The sequence below is a fragment of the Cervus elaphus genome, chromosome 11 (assembly GCF_910594005.1).
Source record: "Cervus elaphus chromosome 11, mCerEla1.1, whole genome shotgun sequence".
In the NCBI taxonomy this organism is placed as follows: Eukaryota; Metazoa; Chordata; class Mammalia; order Artiodactyla; family Cervidae; genus Cervus; species Cervus elaphus.
In genome coordinates this window covers 8,559,851-8,587,295 of record NC_057825.1, presented here as the reverse complement: position 1 = coordinate 8,587,295, position 27,445 = coordinate 8,559,851, and the positions used below count along the sequence as shown (strand labels likewise).

The following is a 27,445-nucleotide window of genomic DNA, read 5'->3' as shown; positions in this document are numbered from 1 at the left end:
GGAGTAAAGGGACAAAGTAAGTGATTAAATAGTTAATCCCACTAGGGGACTGTAAGTAGAAAACTGTGAGAGACCCCTGTATGTTAAGGATTACTCAAGAAAGCAGGTTTGCTTAACCACAAAACCAAGCAGGCTTGCTTAGCAACAAAACCATGCAGCAGAAGCACAAGATATGCCACCAAACAATGTAACAATGGTGGTATGAGCCCCACATCCTGCCCAATGAGCTCAGTTAAGTTAATGATCCCTTGGACTTGCTCTCCGCACACGTGAAAAACAATGGCCTGCGGACCTAGCTTGACCATGTAGGGACAAGAAAACGCCCTTGCTCAACTTGGAGGTGGAACTGATGATAGAAGCATGACGTCTACTCAAGAAGGACACAGCAATTCTTCTCCCCCTCCCCGCTTTTCCTTTGATTACAAAACTGTAGCCCAGTAAGTTCTCAGGGTGCAGCACCCCCTCGCCCACCCACTCGGAAGCCTCACAAGCATCCTATTCTAATGAATCACTTCTTATCTATCACTTTGCCTCTCGCTGAATTCTTTTCTGCCCTGAGTAATAAAGGACTATGATACCGGAGCTCTTCAGAGCCTCCCAAAATGACACCTGACCATTTCAACTCGCCTGTCAGGGAAGTCCCTAAAAAGATTAGATTCAGAACTGGATCATTTTGATGATTTTTAAAATAATTTTTAAAATTTACTTACTTTTGGCTGCTCTGGGTCTTCACTGCTGCGAGGGCCTTTCTCTCGTTGCAGAGAGTAGGGGCTACCTTCGAGCTGCCGTGGTGTGGTGGCTTCTCACCGCGGTGGCTTCTCTGGTTGAGGAGCACTGGCTCTAGGGCACGCAGGCTTCAGTAGATGTGGTGTGTGGGCTCAGTAGTTTGGGCTCCCAGGCTCGAGACCACAGGCTCAATAGTTGTAGCTCGCAGGCTTAGTTGCTCCTCGGCATATGAAATCTTCCCAGGCCAGGGATCGAATCTGTGCCTCCTGCATTGGTAAACGATTCTTTACCACTGAGCCACCAGGGAAGCATCATTTTGATGGTTTTGAAAACTCTTCGGGGCCATTCTGGAGTGCTCATTGAAAGTTTTCTCAAACCACTCAAAAGAAAGTAGCTTCTCCAGGCTTTTGTTTACATTGGTGGATCTTTGCCCAATCTGTTCTCCTAGGAAAAATTTTGGGGCTGTCTTGGCACAAGATATGAGTAAGTTCTCTACATCTGTGAAACTCTGCAGGCTCATGCTTGTGAAAATCTTCCATAGGCAGCTTCCATTCTGCCTCTTGTGGCCATTCTTCAGCTTCATTCATTCATTCATTCAAATTCATTCATTCATTCAAATGCACAAGCTGAGATAAATCTAAATATCCTAGCTCACATGTCCTAAATGTCAGATCAAATTCCCCAGGAAATCCTAAAGGATCTTGTAAAGGGTCTGAGAAATCCTTACTTACATTTTTAGGTTCAGTTCTAGTCTAAGGAATACACATAAGGGCAAGCTCACCTCTTCCAGTAGATTTCTCCCTTGGAGGCACAGGAGCAGGTGGAGGAGACAAGTCAGGATATGGAAGTTCACAAAGGAGAGACTATAAAGTCAACGAAGGAGAGGAAGGAGGAGGAGAATGGGAGAGGGTAGGTTCTGAGCTTTTCTCCATTTAACAGCAGTTTCGAACAACTTCTGAGTAGTTTCCTGTAAAGACGCCATCATCATTCCCACGCTTGCAAGTTTCTAACTACCAGTAGAAGTACACTCCCCATCCCATTAGTGTAATTTTAATAGAGGACTTTTTTTCTATTGTGCATGCCAGTTAACTAATTTTGGTGAGTCAAATGTTCCAGATTTTGGCCACTTCAGGCTGGGCTTCCCTGGTGGCTCAGCAGTAAAGAATCTGCCTGCAATGCAGGAGACGGAGTTTGATCCCTGGATTGGGAAGATCCCCTGGAGGAGGGCATGGCAACCCACTCCAGTGTTCTTGCCTGGAGAATCCCATGAACAGAAGAGCCTGATGGGCTACAGTCCATACATAGTCCATAGGGTCACAAAGGGTCAGAAATGGCTGAAGTGACTGAGCACCCAAGACATAATTTATCTTCTGTTAGATCTTCCCATTTTGCCAACTATTTGCATTGTATGGACTTTGCAGGTGTTGTACAGGAAGCCAGCTGGAGTTGTAGTGGGTGGCTGCCCGTCCAGAAGCTGCCCAGCTTTAGAAGTGTGATTTCCCATTTTCTTTTAGTTCCATCTTTTTATAAGGTCTGAACAATTTCCAAGGTTATCGGTGTGCTGCTTGTGAGCTTAGCTCCTCAAGGTGTCACCCTTGAGTTGGTTCTGCTCTGCGCTCTCTGTTTCTTCAGCCTGCAGGCTAAATCCACAGCAGGAACTCCCAGCACTGAATAACCAGTTCAGTGTGTGTGTGGATATCCTTGGGAGAGCTGTAAATAACTTCAAGTGTAATGACAGGTACCCTGTGGAACCGCTGCTCATCACCAGGGTTAATCCTCAGACACTGACATAGCTTCTCATTGCCCGAGGACACCTCGTGGCTAGAGGGAGCAGATAACCCTTTTCTGAGCCAAATTGAGTTTCTTGTTCTGTTGTCAAATAGTTTGTTCGAGGGCTTCCCACTAGGTGGCGCTAGTGGTAAAGACCCCGCCTGCCAATGCAGGAGACTTGAGAGACGTGCGTGCGATCCCTGGGCTGGGAAGATCCCCTGGAGAAGGAAATGGCAACCCACTCCAGTATTCTTGCCGGGAGAATCCCGTGGACAGAGGAGCCTGGCGGGCTACAGTCCGTGGGATCACAAGAGTCAGACACAACTTGGCAACTAAACCACCACCACTACCGCAGTTTGTTCAGACTACCACAGCAGTTTATTCAGGCCATATATACACAATCTTTCCAATTTAAGCCAAATTAAATAAGGTCAGCCAACCCAGTTCATTCCAAGCTTCCTTCTAGGCTTCCTCTGTCTAGGAACATCTCCCCAGGTCCCTGCCTAGGAAATTCTCCCCAAGTCCCTTTGTCGTTGTTCAGATGCTAAGTGGTGTTTGACTATTTTCGACCCCATGGATTATAGCACACCAGGCTTCTTTGTCCTTCACCAACTCCCAGAGTTTGCTCAAACTCATGTCTATTGAGTCGGTGATGCCATCCAACCAGCTTATCATCTGTCGCCCCCCTCTCCTCCTGCCTTCAGTCTTTCCCAGGATCAGGATCTTTTCTAATGAGTTGGCTCTTCACATCAGGTGGCCAAAGTACTGGAGTTTCAGCTTCAGTCCTTTCAGGTCCCTACCACCCAGGAAATGTACTGATACCTCTTAAGAATCCAAGTCTTAAAATTTTAATAGCTCAGACTAAACTCAGGACTGTCTGATGAAATTAACAGATGTAAGTTAACATATATAAAGTAGATAAACAACAAGGATCTACTGTATAGCACAGGGGTCTATATTCAATATCTTACAATAAACTATAATAGAAAATAACTTTTTCAAAAAGAATATAAATACATATATACATATAACTGAATCACTTTGCTATAAACCTGCAACTGACACAGTATTGTAAATCAATTATACTTTAATTTAAAAAATGACTCAGGACTGTCCAAAATGAGGTTCAGATAATGAGATAGAACTCACCCAAGCATCTGAAGGGCACTGTGAAGCCCGGAGCTCAAGGGGCTCACTTCCACTGTGTGTGTTGGTGGGGGTGGGGGGGTGGGGGGGGGTGCAGGTCTGATACCCGGTCAGGGAACTAAGATCCCAAGTGCTGAGCAGCATGGCCAAAATTTTTTTTAAAAAGTAGACTCTATGTGACTGCAGGTGGTTTCTCTGATACCCTGCAGCCCACACCAAGCAATGTCGACAGAAATAATCAATAATCAATCTATAATAAAGAAAAGGAAAGAGTTTGATTGGAGCCAAGCTGAGGTTGACAGCGCAGGAGGAGGCTCGCAATAGCTCTGAGGACTGCTCTGTCGAAGTGTGTCTCCAGCCTTAAGTTTTCTACCTTACAGAACAAAGAACAGACATCCACTTGACAGGACTACATTCCTTCAAGGTTGCAATAGAGACAGATTTACTATTTACACAGTGAGACAGCAGGACCCTGATATTAGGGAAGGGAACCTTATTTCCAAGGGAGTGTTAGCATGAATGCTATATTCTTATCTTCCAAATAGACATTCTTTTAAAAGAATTATTTTTCCTGGAGTACAGCTGCTTTACAATGTTGCAGCAGTTTCTACCGTACAGCAAAGTGAGTCAATCTATGTGTATACCTACATCCCCTCTTTTTTAGATTTCCTTCCCATTTAGGTCGCCACAGAGCGTAGGATTCTGGGTGGCCACAAGTCCTGGGTGACCTCAAGCAAGAAGATCAAACAAGTCAAACCTAAGGGACATCAGCCCTGAATATTCACTGGAAGAACTGATGCTGAAGCTGAAGCACCAGTACTTTGGCCACCTGACTCAAAGAACTGACTCCTTGAAAAAGACCCTGATAATGGGGAAGATTGAAGGCAAAAGCAGAAGAGGGCAGCAGAGGATGAGATGGCTGGATGGCATCATTGAGTCAATGGAGATGAACTTGGGCTAACTCTGGGAGGCAGTGAGGGACAGGGAGACCTGCAGTGCTGCAGTCCATGGGGCTGCAAAGAGTCAGACACAACTTAGCCACTGAACAAGAACAGAGCATTGAGCAAAGTTTGCTGAGCTATAAGGTAGCAAGCAGACATTCTTTACCATGATGATTAAAGTAGATGTGCTGTGTGTGTTTGATCGGCCTGGAGTCAATCTGATTGAATTCACACCAAGTTCAGGGTGAACCATATATAAGCTAAAATGAGGTCCCCATACCTCAATATGTGAATTTCTCCATCAGAATGTAATCACCTTACTTACCTTTCTTATCTCTTCCACAGTTCTTAGTCTATTAAAATTTTCTACTTCTTAGGTCAGTTTTGATAATTTATATTTTGCTGAAAAACATTTCCTTTTGATATTTCATGTTACCATAATATCTTAAGTGATTAATAGCATTCTTTTTAAATTATTATTATTTTTATTAATAGCATTCTTATCTGTTTTTATACTGTTTTCTCACTCCTAATGTTGCAGATTTTTGCTTTCTCTTTTGTTTTGACTTGTCTTTAATAAAGATTTTTCTCATTTTATTTGTATTTTCAAATAAATTTTATTTATCTTTTCAGTATCTTTCCTACTTCATTTCTGTCAACTTTCATCTCATTCTCTCCTCTTCTCTTTTACATTTAAAAAAAATTTTAATTTTTAAATTATTTGTTCGGCTGCTCTGGGTCTTAGTTATGGTATGTGAACTCTCAGTTCTCTGACCAGGGGTTGAACCCAGGCCCCCTGCCTTGGGAGCGTGGAGTCTTAGCCACTGGACCACCGGAAAAGCCCCTTCTTTCTTCTACTTGATTGCTATTTTTCTAATTTCTTAGAGTGAATATTTGATTCACTTATCTTTGGTCTTTTATTAATAATAAAAATATTTAAGGCTGTCCATTTTTATCTGGTTACAACTTTATGTCTCAGGCAGTTTTAGCATGAAGAATTCATTTCCTTACTGAGACACTTTTAACAATAAAAGTATACTGTGCGGCTTGGGTAATGAAAAGTGAAGAAAAAATACACAAAGCCCAACCCCACTATAGTTCAATTACATCATTCCAGGATTTTCCTGTAGCAGTCAGAGGGGAAAATACAGGAATCAGGAACGATGCTGGGCATGGCAAAGGACTTGACCTTGCTTCTCAAGGAAGGAGATGGGCACTCTTTTAGCAGGAATGAGGTTCAAAAGTTGGGTCAGCAATAGGGATGGTGGGGTGGTGAGAAGTGGATTTCAGAGACAGAGTCCAATGGCAAGAGATTTCATCTTCAGAGTACAAGAAGTTTTTGGTGGTGCTTTTTTTTTTTAAAGCATCAAAGAAAATTCCAAGGAGAAAAAAGCAAGCTGTAACCCAGGATGCAGAATGCAAAGTTCTGCCTCCTCTCCTCTTCTGTGAGGCCCCATCAGCAGGAGGACTGGGGGCGTAGGGGGTGTTTGCAGCCTTTCAGCGAAACAGGGCAGAGAGCTGCTTATAAATATGCTCCAACTGCTCTTGGGCTGTTGTGCTCTTGCCAAGGAAGGCGGCAGGCATTTTTAGGCCCCAGGGTGGGATGTCCCAAACAGATGGCTTCAGATTGTTGGGGATCCATTCACCAAAATAACTGCTATTTTGGTTTTGTATGTGAAACATCTGCTCAAAGCAGGGCATGGCTGTGGTGCATTTAAGGAGGGGTTTATCAACAGCTGAGGGAGGGTTACAGCCTGGAAGGGAAGGAGGAAAGAAGCAGGGGTTAAGAGGACCTCACAAAGGGACCCCACATGGGGATGCCCTAAAGGTCAGGGGAGTGAACCTTGAGCCTCTGGACAATGAGACCCAGGACCAAAGCCTGCCTCCCCTGCTGACCCAGAGATAAGCACCTAAGATACCTTCAGGGTGGGCAGGTAGTGAAGAGAGAGTCAGATCTCCAAGGAGAACCCCCTTGACTCAGAGAGAGGGAGAGGCAGCTGGTGCGATTCAGGGCAAGGAGCCTGAGGACCAGATTATGCATATGGGAAGTGGGGAAACTGATGTCCAGGAAAGAGGAAAGAAATGACTGGCTGAGGATCCAGGAAGGCAGGACCCTGAGCACTGGACTCCTGGCTCCACCAAGGCTCAGAGTCCTGCTCGGTCTGTACCAGGGTAGGGAAGTCTCTTGGCCCTGATTCTGTGGAGTAAGGTGGGAAGGCAGCTGCTGTCAGGGAGAGGAGTAAGTGTGGAAAAGTGAGGTAGGAAGACAGTAGACAGAAGGAAGGGAGGGGAGGGGAGGGGAGGGGAGAATAGGCAAGAAGCTGGAGGGACCAGAAAGACAGCCTGTGTTTAATTTGAATTGGGGTGGGGGGTTGGCGAGCATCCCTGCTTTTCTAAGGCTGTGTGTGCTAAGTCACTTCAGTCATGTCCGACTCTTTGTGACCCCATGGACTCTAGCCTGCCAGACTCCTCTGTCTAGGGGGATTCTCCAGGCAAGAATACTGGAGTGGGTTGTCATGCCCTCCTCCAGGGGATCTTCCCGACCCAGGGATTGAACCGGTGTCTCTTATGTCTCCTGCATCGGCAGGTGGGTTCTTTACCACTAGTGCCACCTGGGGTACTGAGAGCTTTTTAGGGTCTGCTTTACCAGATACTAATTCTGGAGGGGTGCATTTGACAAAGCAGAACTCAGGGCACCTTGTCATGAGCTGGGATGGGGGTTAAGGTGACACTTCAATCTAGTGACGGGGCAACGGTTCTCCCAGACACTCTCAGAGCCAGAGCTTAAAGCTTTGACAAACATGGGGGGCTCTCTTTAAGAATAATACAACTGAGACTTTCCTGGTGGTCCAGTAATACCCTGTGCTTCCACTGCAGGGGACTCGGGTTTGATCTCTAGTTGGAGAACGAGGATCCCGAATGCCACACGGTGGGGCTAAAAAGAAGAAGAAGAAGAAGAAACTCTAAAACCAGAATTACAGAGTTTTGCAAGGGGCCAGGTACCCTCCATCTCTGCTCAGAGCCATCTCTAGTTTCTCCTCCCTCATCCTCTGCAACCCAAGTCCTACCTCTTCCGAGGAGCTGGGGAGGTGGGAGCAGGTGGTCCCTGGAGCTTGGACTTGGGGGTCAGGCTGATGAAATTTACATTTTAAGGCAGGACAAGAAAATTTGTCTAAATAATTTTATTTATTTAGTTATGACTGTGCTGGGTCTTCGCTGCTGCAAGGACTTTTCTCTGGTTGTGGCGAGTGGGGGTTACTCATTACTGCAGAGCGTGGGCTCAAGCATGGGCTCGGGAGTTGTAGCACAGGACCTTCACTGCTTCAGAGCACGTGGCATCTTCCCGGATCAGGGATCGAACTTGTGTCTCCTGCATTGGCAGGTGGATACTTTCTTTACTGCTGAGCCACCAGGGAAGCCCCAGGACAAGAAAACATAAACACAAAATTCTCTCTGTGTCCGTGTGGGCCTCCTCCCTTTTCTTCAGGGTGTAGTGTCTCTGCATTATCCATTAACCAGGGCTCCTCAAAGATTGGGAGTGCCTACTTGATTACAGAGATCATTTATTTTTCTTTTCTTCTGATGCCAACAGTGTAACTTCTTAGAAGACTAGCATTATTTCCCAATTCTGTAAGGGGTCATGGTAACTTACTGCTCACTTTGTTTGGGCTTACCTGGACTACGTGCATTTGGTGAATTTTATGTGAAATGTTAGTACGTCATTTTGATGTATGATGCGTGTGTATGTGCCAAGTGGCTTCAGACGTGTCTGACTCTGCAACTCCATGGACTGTAGCCTACCAGATTCCTCTGTCCATGGGATTCTCCAGGCAAGAATACTGGAGTGGGCTGCCATGCACTCCCCCAGGGGATCTTCCCGACCCAGGGGTCGAACCCATGTCTCTTATGTCTCCTGCACTGGCAGGTGGGTTCTTTACCAGGAGCACCACCTGGGAAGCCCCTTGATGTAGGGTACTTCATCTTAAAAATGTATATGACTGTACCTTTGACTTCTAACAGGTGGAATGTTCTCCGAGCTTCTGAAAGAATCTGTCTCTTGCATTATAACCCTCAGTTTGGCTTGAATAAAATTCTCTTTTTCTTTCTTGACTGTTAATTGAATTTTCATCCACAAGGCAAACCTGGGCTGGCTATGTAATCCAGCCAAGCCAACTGCATTCTTGAAACCTCAATTTTCTCATCCATAAAATGGGAGGGGTATTTACCTCCTTCAGGGCCACTGTAAAGATTAAATAATATATATAATACTTAGCACAGTGTCTCACAAATCATAAGCACTCAATAAATGGCATGCCTGACATATGGTAAGCATTCTGTACATGATTATTATAATCATCCAAACTGGTTTCAAGTTCCACTTCAAATAGCACATATTCCACGAAGCCCTTTTTAAAAAATAACATGTAATATACATCCAATAAAGTGCATAATTAAGTGAGAAGCTTGGTCAGTTTTTACATAAACATGCACCTATGTTGTTACAGCCCAGATCAAGACACAGAACATTTCCAGAGCCCCAGGGGCTACCACTTTTCTCTTCCCAGTCAATGCTTCTTGCTCTCCACCTCCAAGAGATAGTTATTATCCTGATTTCTATTGCCATAGATTAGACTGCTTCTGAAACTTCTTATGCATGGGCTCATAGTGTATTCTTTCATTTTATTATAATTCTAAACTAACCACTCCTTACTAAAGAGACCTGTAGCTTCTCAGACTTTGGACTCCATCACATCTGATTGGACGCCTTGGATGTGGACTTTGGACTCCTCTTCCATACTGCTTGTCACGAGTTGTTTTGAAAACTCAGCTTCCCAAACATACTGTCATAGAAACAAATGTAGCAGAGCCTAATGGCTAAACTGCAAACTACTTCCAGCCAGTAGTTTCCACAGCGTCCAACACATGTTAAGTGTCATCGTGTTTCTTTCCAATATTTAAAATATCCCACTGTGCTCCTACCTGCTGCGGCACCCAAGGGTTCCTCGCACACAGTTTGGGAACCATGGCCTAAGCTCTTTTCTTCAACTGGATTTAATGTTCTCTCTCAGCCTCCAGGCTCAACTCAAATGCCACCTCTTCCGTGAAGCTTTCTGTCCCCACTGGCCAAAAGCAAACCATATCTACACCAAATTATTTCTCCAGCTGGAATGAACATTTCTTCCTCTGGGATCCCTGGCAATTTAATGGGTAAAAAGCAAGAATTGTTCTCTGATACCCAAGATGTAAACAACGTCATATTTCTTTATTTCTCGGAATTGAATACAGTTTGGTTGAAGCCCCCACTGTTTGCAGTTGCTGAGACTTCATTTGAAGGGTACTTCTCTGTGGTTCTCCCCTTGTTCCTGGGCTGCATCAGGGCTATGGGACTTGCACAGTCCAGGCAAAACTGACCTGTTCACACCAGCTGTGTTCAGAGGCTGCCACCTCAGTGCTCACCAGTCCATTCAAAAGTGGCCCTAATCTGCTGCCCCAGAGCAGGCTGAGCAGAGGGACTCATTCCTGGCTCTCAAGGTCGTGGGGGAAGGTCTTGATGCTTGGTGCCCAGGCTCTCACACCCCGCCCCCCAAAAGCCCTAACCACTCAGGGAGTCTGTGTGCCTGTGGGCTAAGTCAGTGCCCCTCAGAGTCTGCTGCTTGGGGGAATCCAACCTCCCCCTTGGGAAGAGGTTATTAGTTCCCCAGAGTTTGCATGCAGGCAATGGCACCCCACTCCAGTACTCTTGCCTGGACGGAAGAATCTGGTAGGCTGCAGTCCATGGGGTCGCTAAGAGTTGGACACGACTGAGCGACTTCACTTTCATTTTTCACTTTCATGCATTGGAGAAGGAAATGGCAACCCACTCCAGTGTTCTTGCCTGGAGAATCCCAGGGACGGCGGAGCCTGGTGGGCTGCCGTCTATGGGGTCGCACAGAGTCGGACATGACTGAAGCGACTTGGCAGCAGCAGCAGCAGCAGCAACCTGGGGGCTTAATGTGGCCCTGAGATGTGTTCTGTTTAGCCAGTGTGATTTATTAAAAATATTTTTTAATCCATTACAACACTTCAACTTACTGGGAGATGTTGAAATTTTTACAGTTATGATCCTTGGTGTATATATATCCATATACAGCTGTGGTTGGAGCTTGAGTTCGGACCTCTTCCTTCCCACCCCACAAGGCATGTGTTTCCCCTTTAGCCACATCTATGGTTACGTCTGCTTGGCCCCTACAGGCCTTTGAGTTTGACACTCTGGCCTAAGCTTGGAAAAACAAAGCCTTTTTGGTACTGTATTCTGACCTCAAACAAACACAAAAAAACCTGTTAACATTCTTTCCAGCAAGGGTGTACCAAACTGAAGCACTCCAGGCTCTGCGGCTCTTTGTAGGTGTCGGGTGCCGGGGGTGGGTGGGTGGCTGAGCTAAAGGCAATTGCTTTTTCATTCTCTGCCAGTGGAACTACAGCAACTAAAAAGGCAGGACACCGACGCAACGCTCCAAAACTGTATTCAGCACTGATTTATGCAGACTCGTTTTGTTATTTTTAACGATATACGGTTGCTTACAGGTATTGGGTCTTTGATAGTTTCCAGCTACTAGGTAAAGAACCTTATAAACATTATCTTGTTGAATTCTTTAGAAAACGCTTCTGAAAGAATGCAGCAGAATCTAAAGGCCCAGACACCAGGAGGAGGGAGTGGGGGTGAACGCAGGGTGAGAGGGGGATGCAACATAAAAGTAGAAGGGAGGCAGGTGCAAGCCCGAAACTGTCGAAGAGGCTCGGACTCAGGACCCAGGGCACCTCAATAGGCCCCTTGTACGCGGGGGGCCCAAATCAGCAGGTCTGGCGGAGGCGGCTGCACTCAGCTGCTTTTGCCTCTCCCTGGTCCGCCCCATTGCCTACTCTTAGGTCCCTCTCTCACCGCCCCCCGCCCCCCGCCGCCCGGCCTCATTCTCGGTCTCTCCAGGTCTCTCCACGCGGCTCCCTGTCGCCATTCCCTGACCCCCAGCTTCTCCCCTCTCCGTTCTGTCTCCCCACCTGCCCGGCTCCTGGCGCAGTGGCCAAGCCGCAAGCAGGCTCCCCGCCGTCACCTGACTCGAGAGTAAATCACAGGACTCTGCCCACCCCCAGCAGTTGGCCGGCACCCCGCTCTGCAGAGGCTGCAGGCCGCGCATGCGCAGCTGCCAGCGCACCTGTCCGCCGGGCGGGCGGGGCCTCGAACCAGCCCAGGGCATCGAGGGTCCGCAGCCTCGCCCCGCCCTCAGGTTGGCTGGGGGCGCGGGGTAGTGGACCTGCGTGGGTCCAGGCTCCGAAGAGGTTGCGGTCCACGCATCCAAACCTGTCCTTAAGTCAGGACACTGGGGCTGCGCCTGGGCGCTGGACGTTCTCCCCTGGGCATCAGAAAGTCAGACCACAAGTCCCGCGTTTGCGTTTAGAGCCGTGTGACCTTGGGCAAGTGACTTGACCTCCGTGTGCCCCAGAAAAACGGAATAATAATAGCTCAGAGATGTCAAGAGGTCTTGAGCCAGGTCTTGCGTTCCACCGAGAGATTCCAATCTGACACTCCTGAGTCAGGGGTTCCTGAGTGAGTTCACAGTCTGTCACCCTACTCTCTTTCCCAACCATCCTATTTAAAGCAACATCTGTTCTGATTTTTACCATCCCTAGTAAACATCTCAGGTACACATCGACAGGAAAGAATTTCTTTCTTTGCCCTTTCTTTTGCAGGAAATAGGAGCTGCTGTGTTTTATTTTCTGCGGCCTTCGAAGAGGTCTCCAGGCAGATTCCAGGCTACCAGAAAGTCCTGGAGCTTTGCAGCAAGGCCTACCCCGGAGCTTTCCTTCCACACTGTCCCTGACAGTCACATTAGCCCCTCTCTGTTCCTGGAAAAGTCAAACTCATTTCTGACACCTTCTGTATATCTTCCTAGGACACTTGCCCAGTTCCCTCTTGCCACCTTTTGCTCATCTCAGGAAGCCCACCCTGACTGCACCCTACCTGGTCCACTGGGTCAGGTGCTCTGTCATTTGCTCTCAGAACCTCCGTCCTTCAGCTTCAGCACTTACTAGAACAGTAACTCCTTGAGTCCTGTCTGTCTCCTAAGCTAGATTACCGGCTCCTTGAGGGCAATGTCTGTTGACATGTCAAGGAGGGAGCACATGGCATCACAGGTGTGTCCTAGATCCCCGCAATTTACAAACTATCTCCTACTTTTCCAAAGACAGCCCAAGGCTATCAGTACCCTCCCTGGGTAAAAAGCAGAGCCCAGATATGAAGAGATGACAGATAAATACTTTCCCTCTCTAGGAACCCATAGGAAGGTTCTGTTAGGGTACACTGGGGTGAGGATGAGAAGATGGTTAGATCTTCCTGCCCTGGGGCTGGTGGCTGAACTAGGACATGTGGCCCCTTGTTCTGGCTTCTCCAGTGTTCACTATGGGACCTTAGGAATGTCCTTCTCTAGGCCTCAACTTCTTTAGTTGTCAGTAGAAAATAATGGTTCAGAATTCAGATTTTAAAATTAGATCTTTCCTTTGTCACCTATTAGCAAGGCACTTATCTTCCCTGAGTCTCAATTTCCTCATATCTAAAATGTTATATTTCTTAACAACATTAAGAAAAGGACCTAGCTCACAGAGCTGTTCCAAGAATGTAATGAGTATTCATTGATTTTTAAGACTAGTTCTCTTGTCCTTTTTGACTTTTGATTGGCTCAACTCATTTTTCTTTGAAGTCAGAGGGGAGCCCTGTCTCATATTTCAAAAGCAATCTCCCCCACAAGTTAAATCTAGCAAAAACTGACATGGGACCACTTTGGTAAATGTGGACTCTAGGAAAGATATACTGACCAGAGTTGTCCCACAGCATAGTCCTATTCTATTTGGCACCTAGGTATTTCTAGACTTTGGTTGCCCAAAGACTAGGATTATGTCTGCCTTGTACATGGTTGGAGATCCAATGCCTAGAATAGTGGTTTAAATACAGTAGTGAGAGAAAAATAAATATTTGCTAATGAATGATGCACAACCTAAGACAAAGTCTAGTGCTCAGTTTCTGAGCCTATTTTTTTTTTTTTCACCTGAAAATGGAGGTTAAAAACAATGTCCAATTATTGTGAGGATTTAATGAGCTGATGCATGTAAGAGCTCAGTGGATGGTGGACTTATGGATATGGGTACCCAAATAGAGATGGTGTCAATAAAGCTCACGTTACATTGCCATGGGGAGTGGATACTACTACTAAGAGATCTAGCCTCCGAGTTCCTTTTGTGGGCGAGGGGGAGTGAAGGGGGGTGATGGAAAGCTCCCAGGAGGCCGGGGATTCAGGTGCGGAGGCTGCGGAGAGGACCTTAGGACCCAGCGCGCTGGGAGCGCGCGGCGGCCGGGCCGCGCGCGCGGCGCGTGAGGTGAGGGGGAGGGCGCGGCTTTCTCGCCAGCCAGGGACCGCCTCGCGTCCAGCCGCATCTCGGGGGGCGGGGCCTAGCCTCCGGGCCGCAGTGCGATTGGCGGAGGCGCGCGGGTGACGCCGACGGCGGTGCGAGACCCCGCCCCTCCCGCCGGGCCCGCCCCCGAGCGCGCGCCGGCGGGTCGGCAGCCTCGCTCTGGCTTTGCTCGCGCCGCGCTCCCGCGCCGCGCCCGCGCGTCAGTCGCTCCCGAGCCGCGGCTGCAGGGGCGGCGGGCGGCATCCAGCAGAGCGCGCAGACGACCCGGGGAGGCGGCGGTGTCGACGGGCTTCGCGTGAGGAGGCCAGGAGCCCAGAGACTCGCGCGGCGCGATGGCCCCCATCGGCCTCAAGGCGGTGGTCGGAGAGAGTAAGTGGAGTCGGGTTTCCTCCCCGCAGGCGGCGGCTACGGCTGCCGGGGGGAAGCCGGGCTCGGTACCTGCCCGCAGCTCGCCCCCCCCCCCCCACGCCTGCCCGCCACCTCCGCTCTCGCCTCTCGCTCCCCGCTCGGCCTGAGGCTCCCAGGTTAGGAGGGTCCCGTTATCCCGGCGCCGCCTTCTTCGGAGGGAAGTCCCTCCTGGCCTCCTGCGGCCCTCGTCCCTTCTTCCCCCGCTCTGCTCTTCCCGCATTCCTCCTCCTTCTCCCCCCGCCCCGCCCCGCCTTCGCCGCATCCCTGACCCCTCATCGCAGCCCTCCCCTCTTCGCCCCATCCCTCCCTTCGGTCTTTACCTGCATCTCCCTCCAACCCCATCGCTCCACGTCTCCCCCTTCACTTCGCCTTTAACCCCCACTGCGGCCTGTTATCCTCCCCTCCATCCCCCTCCGTCACCCCGAGTGCTTTCTCCCCATTTCCCCCTCTCCTTCTCCTCGCCTTCTTTATTCCCGCAAGCTCCTCGATTCCACTCCTCTTTCCATCCTCAATCCCTCGCTCTTTCCCACCCTCCTCCTTGGAGTCGTGACGAGCCAGATCTCGGCCTGCATCCTGCCCGCTTCCCGCTTCCCTCTAGATCCCTCCCCGGGAGCCGGAGCCGCGGTCCCCGGCCGCAGAGACCCACCTGGGAGCGGCGGCTCCGCGCGCCGCGGGGCTCTGGCGCACCGCTCGCTCGCCCAGGGGCCAACTCCTGGCAGCGGGAGAGAAAGCCTGTTTGTTTCCAAAGGCTTCGCTCTGCCGGGCCGAGGCCACCCGGCTCCTCCTCCCGAGCCGGGGTCTTGGCTTCGAGGGCGGGGTCTTCTCAGGGTCCTGAACCGTCTTCGATCACCTGGGAGACAGGGAGAGCTCTAGGATGCGCGGGAGGAGTGGCCCTGCCCAGCACCGCAGTCTGCGGTCTGCCTGTTCGCAGGATTCAGCCGGGGCTTGATTTCGGGCAGTGCAAACCCCTCTTGCAGGGAGGAAATGGTCGTTCTTGGGTTTGGATGAAAGGCTCGACTTAAATGGATTTTTAAAAAATGGATGATGGAGATTGTGGGGTTGCAGCGGAGTGAGGGCTGACGGTGGGCATATTTGGAAAACGGCGTCTCTGGTGCTAAATAAGCTTGGCGATCTTGTGTAGGCAAATAGTGCCTCTTCAATATTTTGCCCGTTATCTTTAACAGAAAACGGGAGAGGATTGCTGTGGTTTTTGCCGTCTTTTTGCAATCGAGAGAGAATTAAAAGTGGACTTTTCTCTGTGGGAGAGGATAAGAAAGGAAATAGAAGAAAAATGGTGGAAATGACCGTTTCCTTTCCAACGATTCTCTCCAATTAGAGCAATTCCTCTCTTTCTGGCTGTCAGATTGGATTTTTGACTGTGATGGTCCTTTTGGGCATCGCTGTATCTTCTTATTCGGTCTTTACGTTGATATATACAAAATTTTCCCAGTTATACAATCTTATCTGACCTATTACTCCAGGAGAAAATTGTTATAAACACTGAAACCCAAATGAGCAAGTTTTTTTAAAAAGTGCCCACGACAACACCTGCTTACCCCATTCGGTAAAGGTTCCAAATCACGTACGTTCTATTTTAAAGGCCAATCAAAGCGCTTAGGACTGGAAGGACCCCTAGGGATCTTCTAATGTCAATACCCTCATTTTACCCGTGGGAAAGAAATGGAGGCTCAGAGCAGTTAAATGACTTGCCAAAATCAGCGTTAATTAATTTCCTAAAACCTGGTGTCCATTTCCTTGCAATATTAGTTAATAATAATAATAATAACTTTCTTCATTTTTCTAGGTATACCATTTCCTCCCAATATGCTTTCTAAAGGGTTGTGAAATATGGAATGTTCTGTTGAATGTTACATTCTTTCTAATGTTATATTCGAATGAGGTGCTTTTAAAACAGAATCCTTGAAGCAAGTGTTCTGGAAATCACATTTCTGTGTTCTTTTACTGTGATGCTTGTTCATGCAGGTAGCCCCCCGCCCCCCGCCCCCAACAGCTTTTTTTAGAAGCAAGTATCAAAAAAACACCAATATGCCATATGGTCAGAATTTATTTTCTGAAACAAAGCCACTGTTTACAAAAAAATAAAAAGTTAATTTTACATAAAATTGGTGAATGTGTAAATAGCATTCTATTTCTATAACAATTGAGTTAGGTAAAAATTTTGGAAAAAATATTTTTGCAATTCTTTGTCAGTGACATAAAGGATTCTGTTAACTTTGACTCCTAATTTTGGAACAGTTTCTAGCTTTGCTTTTTTCTTTTAAAAAAATAAACCAAAGATTTTTTTAACCAAAGTCCCAGTTTAAAGGTCACCTTCACAACCTGGTCTTCCCAATCTAAAAATTAACACCTCATAGTCACTGTTTATCATACTCCCTAATTTTATTTTTTTCATTGCACTTAAAATTATATGAAGTGATGTTATTTAGTTTTGGGGGTGGTTTTTTGCTTTTGGTACTTGTTTGATTGTTTCATCCCTTTGAATGTTGCTTCTGGGAGAGCATGGGTCTTTATCTAACATATTCATCCCTGTTCAGTTCAGTTCAGTTCAGTCACTCAGTCGTATCCGACTCTTTGCGACCCCATGGACTGCAGCACGCCAGGCCTCCCTGTCCATCACCAACTCCCGGAGTTTACTCAGACTCATGTCCATTGAGTCGATGATGCCATCCAACCATCTCATCCTCTGTCATCCCCTTCTCCCACCTTCAATCTTTCCCAGCATCAGGGTCTTTTCAGATGAGTCAGTTCTTCACATCAGGTGGTCAAAGTATTGGAGCTTCAGCTTCAGCATCAGTCCTTCCTGTGAATATTCAGGACTGATCTCCTTTAGGATGGACTGGTTGGATCTCCTTGCAGTCCAAGGGACTCTCAAGAGTCTTCTCCAACACCACAGTTCAAAAGCATCAATTCTTGGGCACTCAGCTTTCTTTATAGCCCAACTCTCACATCCATACATGACTACATGATTCATCCCTGTATCCCATACCAAAAATTGTCGGTGGCTGGTCATAGTTGGCTGTCAATAGATATTCATAGAATGAATCAGTGTTTTTAAAGATATATGATTACAAGCAAGATAAATGTAGTTTGTGGCTTCCTGTCATATCTTTCCTGCCGTGTCTTTCAATGGACATGAGTCTGAGTAAGCTACAGGAGTTGGGGATGGACAGGGAGGCCTGGCGTGCTGCAGTCCATGGGATCGCAAAGAGTCGGACACGACTGACCGACTGAACTGAACTGGGCAGGGATGAATATATTAGATAAAGACCCATGCTCAGTGGGTGACAATAGGTACAGGTACAACAAAAGTAGAGGATATGGGTCAGTGTTAGCTGTTCATTCAACAAAGATCTGTTGAGAGCCTGGTAGGAATTATGTGGTAATACAGGGACACTCAAACATGGGACCATCTCACACTGTTGTGACAGACACAGACAATCCTGTGCCCCCTTTCCTGTCACTCTGCTGACACACTTAGGGTATAACCAGTTATCGTGCTTCTTTGTGTTGGTCTCACCCAACTAGACCAGAAGCTCTTTGAGGGGAAAATAGGATCTCCTATTACTCTTAAATCTGTCTTTACTATGACAGTTAGTACTTTGTCCTCGTAAATGTTGGGTGAATGTTGGATGCATCTTTATGTGTAGTGATTCAGAGAAAGAACTCTGGATTTGGACCACCTGGAATAAAATTCTGATCTGCTACTATTAGCTGTGTGGCTTTGGGAAATAATAGAATCCTTTTTTGCCTCAGTTTCTCCATCTATAAAATCGGTAATAATAGCACCTACCTTGTGTGGTTCTATGAGTTTTAAAAGAAATAGTGCGGGTATAGCATCTAATACAGTTCTTGATGCTTTTGAACTGTAGTGCTGTAGAAGACTCTTGAGAGTCCCTTGGACAGCAAGGAGACCAAACCAGCCAATCCTAAAGGAAATCATCCATGAATCTTCATTGGAAGGGCTGATGCTGAAGCTCCAATAATTTGGCCACCTGATGTGAACAGCTGACTCATTGGAAAAGACCCTGATGCTGGGAAAAATTGAGGGCAGGAGGAGAAGGGGGTGACAGAGAATGAGATAGTTGGATGGCATCATCGACTCAATGTACATGAGTTTGAGCAAACTTGGGGAGATAGTGGAGGACAGAGGAGCCTTGGTGTGCTGCATGCAGTCCATGGGGTCACAAAGAGTGGGACACAACTTAGCAACTGAACAACAAAACAGTTCTTTTAGTCAATCCTATCATTATGACAAGATCCACAAGAGTGTCAGTACAAGTGTTAGAGGATTTCAAGAAGAGATAGGCTACCTATATCCTGTGGGGCCACGGTTTTGGGGGAGAAAGTAAAGTCTTGGGTAAACTTCCTGTGTGAGGTGCAGATGAGCTGGAAAATGGAAGAATAGACCTGAAGAACATATGGATGATTAATAACCACACCCAACTTTTGTTTCCCATTCTGCTCATTTCTTTACTTTTCCCCCTTTAATTTCTTTCTATAAATGTAGGGTTTTGTTTGTTTTTTCTGCTCTCTACTTTGTAAGGAGATTGCAAGAGAAAGGAGAATTTCATTCCTCCTCCTGCCCCGCCAGGCATTCTATGTCTGCTGCTGCTGCTGCTGCTAAGTGGCTTCAGTCGTGTCCGACTCTGTGCGACCCCATAGATGGCAGCCCACCAGGTTCCCCCGTCCCTGGGATTCTCCAGGCAAGAACACTGGAGTGGGTTGCCATTTCCTTCTCCAATGCATGAAAGTGAAAAGTGAAAGTGAAGTCGCTCAGTCTTGTCCAACTCTTAGCGACCCCATGGACTGCAGCCCGCCAGGCTCCTCTGCCCGTGGGATTTTCCAGGCAAGAGTACTGGAGTGGGTGCCATTGCCTTCTCCGATTCTATGGCTATGTCATGTTAATGGATGATGCTTCAGTTATGTCAATCCATGCTGTAATTTACAAATCCAAATTTTACTCTTGTTCCCTGAAGTTTTGTCAGAGTGTTTCAAAGATTCATGAATTACAAAATGTACTGCTTTTCTTGTTTCCTAACTATTAGCAGTTTCTCCCCATGTTAGTTTATAAGAATCACATTCTTTGGGAAGAGAATGTAGTTTCAGTTTTGGAGGAGAGTGTGGGTACATAAAATGCATACCTTTTTCAGATGGGGCCATGAGTCATAGGATGGGTCAGAAGTTGAGAGAACACCTAAATTGAAGTGATTTTCATTCATTCTTATACTTTTTTAAAAAAAAGAAACCTTGGATAGCATACAAATAATTTAAGTGTATTTTGAAATATATTAAATTCATGTCGTGTTTTTTCCATTTTAAGGTATAATTTGCATAGGTCTTCCCTGGTGGCTCAGTGGTAAAAGGACCCACCTGCCAAGCAGGAGACGTGGGTTCCAGCCCTGATTGCCTGGAGAAGGAAAGGGCAACCTACCCCAATATTCTTGCCTGGGAAATCCCATGGGCAGAGGAACCTGGCAGGCTACAGTTCGTGGGGTTGTGAAAGAGCTGGGCATGACTTAACAGCTAAACAACAACAACAAAATAATTTGCCTAAGTAAAATTTACCCTTCTTAGTGAACAGTTCTTCAGATTTCAGATTTACCAGCTGTCATATGACCACCACAGTAATCAAAATACGGAACAGGTCATCACTCTCTGAATTCCCTTGTGCTACCACCCCGAGCCCCTGGTGAGCACTGACTGTCCTAACAGTGGAGGCATACCGTACATGCTTTTTGAATGTGCCTTCTTTAACTTAACATAAGGCATTTGAGAATCATCCATATTGCATGTATCTGTAGTTTGCTCCTTCTCATTGCTGGCTGCTCTTCTGTTGTATGAATATGTAACAATTTGTTTCTCCATTCCTCAGCTTAAGGACATTTGAATTATTCCAGCTCTGGGCAATTGCAAGTGCTTCTATAATGTTTCTAGAAACATTCACAGGTTTTGTAGGAACGTATCACTTGGATACATATACATACTTCGGTTCAGTTCAGTTCAGTCACTCAGTTGTGTCCAACTCTTTGTGACCCCATGAATTGTAGGAGCGGGATTAATAGGTTATGTGGTAAGTGTGTATTTAACCTTACAAGAAATTGTCAAATTATTTCCCAGAGTGGCTGTAGCCATTTTACAGTTTTTACCAGCATCCTTGTTAGTCCTTGGTATTGTCAGTTTAAAAAATTTTAGCCCTTTTCCTAGTTAGTTGTATCTCATGATTTTAATTTTCATTTTTCTAATAACTAATGGTGTTAAGCATTTTTTCTTGTATTTATTTGCCATATGTATCTTCTTTGGTGGAACATCTAAATCTTTTGCATATTTTTTATTGGTTTGTCTGTTTTCTTATTATTGATTTTTGAGGGGTTTTCTATGCATTCTGGGTACATGTCTTTGTCAGATACATGAATTACAAATATTTTCTCACAGTTTGTGACGTGTCTTTTTATTCTATTAACAGTATTTTTCAAAGAGAAGAAATTCTAAATTTTTATGAAGTCCAGTTTATCCATTTTTTCTTTTATGAATTGTACTTTTGGTATCCTATCTAAGAAATCTTTACATAATCCAAATTCACAAAGATTTTTGGTTTTTTTTTTCTGTGTTTTCCTGTGGATGTTTTATAGCTTTAGGCTTTATATTTAGTCTTTGATCTATTTTGAGTTAATCTTATATATTGTGAATTATGATCAAAGTTCATTTTTGTGTATATGTAATACACAAAATGTTGTGTAAATGTTTTTTTCATTTTTATGTACATGTAAATATTTTTGTGAGTGTCCAGTTGTTCCAGCACCATTTGTTGAAAAGACTATCCTTTTTCTTCATTGAATTGTCTTTGTTCTCTGTTGAGAATCAATTGACCATCTTTGGGTGGGTCTATTTTTGGAGTCCTTGTTCTGTTTCCTTGATCTGTATGTATGCTTTCACTAATCCACTATGACTCAATTACTATAGCTTTAAAGTAAGACTGGAAACCAGATATTTTGAGTCCTCCAGCTTTGTTTTTCTTTTTCAAAATTGGCTTTGTTCTTTTAGTTCATTTGCTTTTCCATGTAAATTTTAGAATGAGCTTGTTGATTTCTATTTAAAAAATTCTTCTGGGATTCTGTTTGGAATTGTCTTGAATCTGTAGATCAGTTTGAGAATTGACATTTTAAGTTTACTTTTAGTATTTTAGTTTCTTTTCTATATTTCAGAGTGAAAATAAAAATTCTTAGCTTCACAAATAAGGGAGCAACAGTATGCTAAGGAGAATTGCAGATAGTTTACCACAGTTGCAGAATACAAAGTCAATTTACAAAATTATATTGTATGTCTATATACTAGCAATGAACAATTAGAAATTGAAATCTAAATTAGTATCATTTAGAGTAGAACAAAAAACATGAAACACTTGGGTGTAAATCAAAAAGAATGTGTTCCAGATCTGCATGCTGAAAGCTACATGATGAAAGATATCAAAGCTTAAATAAATGAAAAGATATACTATGTTCATGGATTTAAAAAATTTATGCTATATTTATTATTTTTGTAATGTGTTTTCAGTTCCCTTGGGTAGATACCTAGGAATAGAATTGCTGGGAAATGTAACTAACTTTTTGAGGCCCTGCTAAATTGTTTCCCAAAGTGACTGCACCACTAGTAGTGTATGAGGGTTCCTATTTCATAATATCCTTAGCAGCACATGTTATTATCTGTCTTTTTTATTATAGTCATCCTAGTTGTTGTGAAGTGGTATCCCATTGTGGTTTTGATTTGTATTTCCTTAATGGCTAGTGATACTGAACATTTTTTCATGGGCTTGTTGACCATTTATGGCTTCCCTGATGGCTCAGATGGTAAAGAATCTGCCTGCAATGTGGGAGACCTGGGTTCCATCCCTAGATTGGGAAGATCCCCTGCAGAAGGGAATGACTACCCACTCCAGTATTCTTGCCTGGAGAATTCCATGAACAGAGGAGCCAGGTAGGCTACAGTCCGTGGGATCGAAAAGAGTCAGACACAACTCAGTGACTAACACTTTCACTTTCACTGACCTTATGTATCTTCTTTGGAGAGGTGTCTACACAAACACTTTGCCCATTTTTAAATTAGATTGTTCGATTTGCATTTTAATCCACATGTTATTTTCATTCGAAATTACTGTTTTTACTCTATCTTTTAAATGTAAAGGTGGAAAGCCTCAATGAATAAGTATACACTTCAATCTGACCAGTTTGCCTATTTCTTTCATCTTCTACCTTCTTTATTTTTCTGTGTAGTTTTAGTAAAAACAACTTATTCTTGTTATAACTGTCATCCTATGCCCTTTTAGACCGTTCATTTAAATTTTAAAAATTGTTGAATGCTCTAATTGAATCTTCATTCCGAGTTTATTAATTAAAAGTGTCATATTTTTGAAATGCCTCACTTTGTAAAAGGATTCTAATATGGTAGTCTTACAGTTAATACAAGTCATTTGTTAGTTACAATTGTGATAAGAATTACAGTGATACAAGGCACTAGTCTGGTGTAAGCATGGGGAGATTAGAGAAAGCTTCCCTAAGGGAGTGACATCCAAGTTACTTCCTTTCAGTTCCAGCTTATTTTGAGTTTTTGTTTTGTTTGTTTGTTTTAATTTATTTTTAATTGAAGTATAATGGCTTTACAGTGTTGTGCTGGTTTCTGCTATACAGCATTGTGAATCAGCCATAAGTATACATATATCCCCTCCCTCTCTCCTACCCACCCCCAAATTTGTTTTGTTTTTAAAATCAGGATCAACTACTGGTGTAGTTTCTTTTGAAATGACCATATAGTTTTTCTCATTTAATCTAGTAATGTAATATAATTAAGTATAATATTGAGCCATCATTATATTCTGAAATAAACTTTCTTGACACACACACTGTTTTTCAGGAGTGAGAAATTCTGATGCAGAATTTATTCTGCTTATTATTTTGCTTATTAAATTCTGCTTAATATTTTCGCATCTAATTCACTAGTATTGGAGTCTTCTTGCTGCTCTTTGATCATTCCAAGTATGTTCCCACCTCAGGGCTTTGCATTTGTTGTTACCTGTGTCTGAAATGTTCTTCTTTCACACATCTACGTGCTTGTTCCCTTAAGTCTTTTAGGTCCCTGGTCAAAGGCCACCTCACCAGTGAGCTCTGCTCTGATTATATAAAATTGAAATTTATATAATTTTCATCCCCCTCACCATGCTGAATTGTCAAATCTGACGTTTCACACTTACTGTTTTATTTGTTTGCTTATCCTGGCCTCCACCAGCCAAATGTAAGTTCTATAAGAGCATAGACTTGTTTTATTCATTGCTGTATCCCCAGCATCTAAAACAGTGCTGGTCCATAGTGGGCACTCAATAAATATTTGGAATGAACAACTAAATACTATGTATTTTAAGTATGTATATATATACATACTTAACATATATATATATATATATATATATGTAATTCCTCTGTCTCTCCCTCTCTCTCTCTTTCATCTTTTTCAGATCTTCTGCATCAGAATTTCTCACTTTTTCAATGAATTGAATTGGGAAGTTTTTTATCATTTTGTGTGTTCCAGAATAGATCAAATAACATGGACATTCCTTTTCCTGAATGTTAGGAATGATTTATTCATAAAAATTTTTGAATTTGCTGCTTTTTAGAGGAAAGAGGATAAATATTTGCCAGTCTTTTAAATGTATTTGATTATTATTTATTTATTCAGGCTCCCTGCTGCTTCTTGAATCAATTTTGGCAATTTACATTTTCTTATAAAGATAGGCCTTTCAACCTAAAATTCTCAAATTTATTAATATTGAACTAGATTTGTATAATTTAAAAAATATCTTCTGCATCAGTAGTTGTGATCTCTTTTCTCATTCTACCCTGTTAGTAGTAGTATTTTCATGGAAAAAGAGATTTGTCTGTTTTGTCTTTTGGAAAAATCTGTTTCTTCCTTCTGTGGTGTGTGTCTGTGTGTATGTGTTCTTATTCTAATTTCTTGAATCAAACGCTTGGTTATTTTTTTTCTAATAAAAGCATCTAAGGATATGACTTCATTTGAGTACAGCTTTGGCTGAATCCCATACGCTCCCTGCAACCCCTCCCAAGTCTCTTAACATGCAGTATTCTTTGTTGTGAACTAGCTGTTACTCTTGTGATGGGGTGATAAGTAGTTTAATCTGGGGTAAAATTTCCATAAGAAGTGGTTTGGGACTCAGGGATCATCCATGTGTTACCCATCAGATGTAAGAGAGCGTATCTGCCACAAAGGGCTTTTTGAATGTGCACCAAAAGATTTTCCCTCTGGTGTTCTTGGCACACAGCACCTCTTAGACAAACAGGTGTTTGGCTGCTAATGAAGAATCTTTTCTTTAGTGGAGTAGTCAGACCAAATCCTATAGTTATCACTGGCAACTCAATGGCCATAAATCGTGAACCTTAGTCCTGTGGCTTGCCTCTATGAGAAGTACTTGTAGAATCCCCAAGGCCATCCTCTGATTTGAGTGTTCCAATCAATTGCTTCTGAGCAGGTCTGTTGCTGGAACTAAAGTTAGGGTGAGATAGCCAAGACTTTTTTTTTAATCTTTTTCTGGCTGTGCTGGGTCTTCCTTGCAGCGCACTGGCTGTCCTTGCAGCATGGGGGTCTCAGTAGCTGTAGCTTGTAGGCTTAGTTGCCCCTTGGCATGTGGGATCTTAGTTCCCCAACCAGGGATCAAACCCACATTCCCTGCATTGGAAGGCAGATTCTTAACCACTGGACCACCAAGGAAGTCATCAAGACTTCATTTGAATTTCAGCAAGTATGAGTTTTACTTGCTTATTGTCACCAGGCTTTATTATTATTATTATTAAAAAAATTTCTTTTAATCAATGAGAAGTGGTGTTGTGGAGTGCAAAGAGTTGTGGTCAGACAAAACATCCAGCTGACAGCCCCAGTTCCAACCCCTAGTGACTGGGTAACCTGGACATGTTATTTAACCTCTTTTTCAATTGGAAATTCTAATCCCAGCATCACAGAATTCTTTTAAGGCTTGCATTAGATAATAATACAAACAATTACTCAGAAAACAATGAGTCACTATAAGGGGTTGTTATTATTTTACAGTTGTAATTCCTGAGATAAGCTTGTCTGCTCAAGGTTATGAATAAAACCTTAGCAGAGTCAAGGAGACATATCTCTTATAGTTTTGATAGACACAGGATCTGATAATTGCCAGGTAGCAGCTAGCTGTTGCCCACTCAGTGCTCTTTGGAAAAGTTTGTGTTGGTTAAAACAATTGCTTCTGAGATACACTGATCTGATCTTAATATATGTCTCTGGGGCTCCAGAATAAGAACTACTAATGGCTCAAATTACATGCTGTCACAGAGCAGATCTCCAATATTCCTTTCCTTGTGTTTCTTACAGGCCATTGACATTTCACTTTAAATGTCTACTAATGATTTGGCTTGAGAGCTGAACTTGCAGGAAGTGAATGAGATATTAAGTAATTATCATACTAGGAAAGCTTATTTTATTCTTAGGAACAAAAAAAATTTAGAGAGATATGGAAAAAAGCAGAGGAAAACAAACAAAATTTTAAAAAATCATTAGAGGACTTCTCTGATGGTACAGTGGATAAGAATCCACCTGCCAATGCAGGGGACACAGGTTCGATCCCCGATCTGAGAATATCCCAGAGGCCGCAGAGCAAGCCCGTATACCACAGCTACTGAGCCTGTGCTCTGGAGCACACGAGCCACAAATACCAAGCCATCCTGCTGCAGCTACTGAAGTCTGCTGGCCCTAGAGCCTGTGTTCCACAACAAGAGAGGCCACCACAATGAGAAGTCCATGTAGCAATGAAGACCCAGTGTAACCAAATATAAAAAAAAAGGGGGGGGGCTTTAGAAAAAAATTCGTGCCTAGTTGTGAAGAGACAGGTTTAAATCAGAGTCTCCAGCAGTTAGTTTGGAGGACTGCTGAGATGTCAGAGAAACCCAGGACCATATGTCATGGCTTGTTTCCATTTCATCATGTTTCTGAGGCCTCTGGGACCAAATGTTTTTGTTCATTTAACCAATATTTCTGCACTCTCTCCTATGTGCCAGAAGTTGTATTGAGAGCAGCAGAGGTGGTGGTGTATGAGGAGACCTGGTCCTAGGGAAATTCACACAGGCCATGGTAATACATCGGGTTAAATGCCTTAAGAGGGGGCACTGTGGTGTGGTGATGTTACAGCACATGGCAGAGCCCCCAAAGAGGCCAGGGGAGGGAGAGAGGCCAAGGGAGACCTGGAGGAGGTTGGGGGAGCTGGCCAGGAGGAGGGTGATATTGACGGGGTCTGGGGGAGAGTAAGTCCCGTAGAGAAGTGTCCAGGTTTGGCAAGAATATGAGAAAGGTTCAGCCTGGCTGGAGCTGAGGGAGTATGCAGACAGGAGATGGAGGCATGCTCAGGGCTTTCTGTCCTTACGAAGGACCTATATGCCTATTCCAGGAGCACTGGGAAGCCACGGAAGGCTTTTGGTTGGGGAGAGACATGGTTTGGTTCTCGTTGAGAAAGACCTTGAGTTACTGTTTGGAGACTGGATGGAGGGTTGGGTTAGGAGCTATGGTGGTGATGGTGGGAATGGGGATCACTGCCAGGGATAGAGCAGTAGTGGCAGGTGGAGAGAAGTAAAGGGACCTGAAGGTGTCTTTGGAGGTAGAAACATCAGGTTATGGTGATCGATTGAATGCAGAGGGTGAAGAGATGGCGTTGGGGAAGATTCCCAGTTTTCTGGCTTCTGCAGCCCATGAGTAGGCCGTGCTGTTCACTAAGATGAATGAAGGAGAAGAAACAGGTTTGCTGGGAAAGGTTCCCTTTCATAGGTGCTGTGTTTCTGGTGCCTATGGACTGTCTAAGGGCAGGCATGCAGGAGGTCTGGACCAGACACTGGGGCTGGGGCGTCCTCAGGTGTTGGAAGCTGTAGGAGTGGATCAGATCACAGAGGAAGGGGTGCAGGGTGAGA

The 27,445-nt window shown here is 44.7% G+C and overlaps 1 protein-coding gene across 2 annotated transcripts in view; it reads left to right on the top strand.

Annotated features, from left to right (window-relative positions):
- The first annotated feature begins 14,142 nt into the window (after nt 1-14,142).
- Nucleotides 14,143-27,445, top strand: part of STXBP1 (syntaxin binding protein 1) — a 67,778-nt gene continuing 54,475 nt past the window's right edge. The window contains exon 1 of one of the 2 annotated variants that reach the window (XM_043916808.1): nt 14,143-14,393. In XM_043916808.1, coding sequence (XP_043772743.1) covers nt 14,357-14,393 — 37 coding nt within the window. In that variant the 5' untranslated portion in view covers nt 14,143-14,356. The remainder of the gene's footprint in view (nt 14,394-27,445) is intronic. The other variant, XM_043916809.1, reaches the window with a different exon arrangement.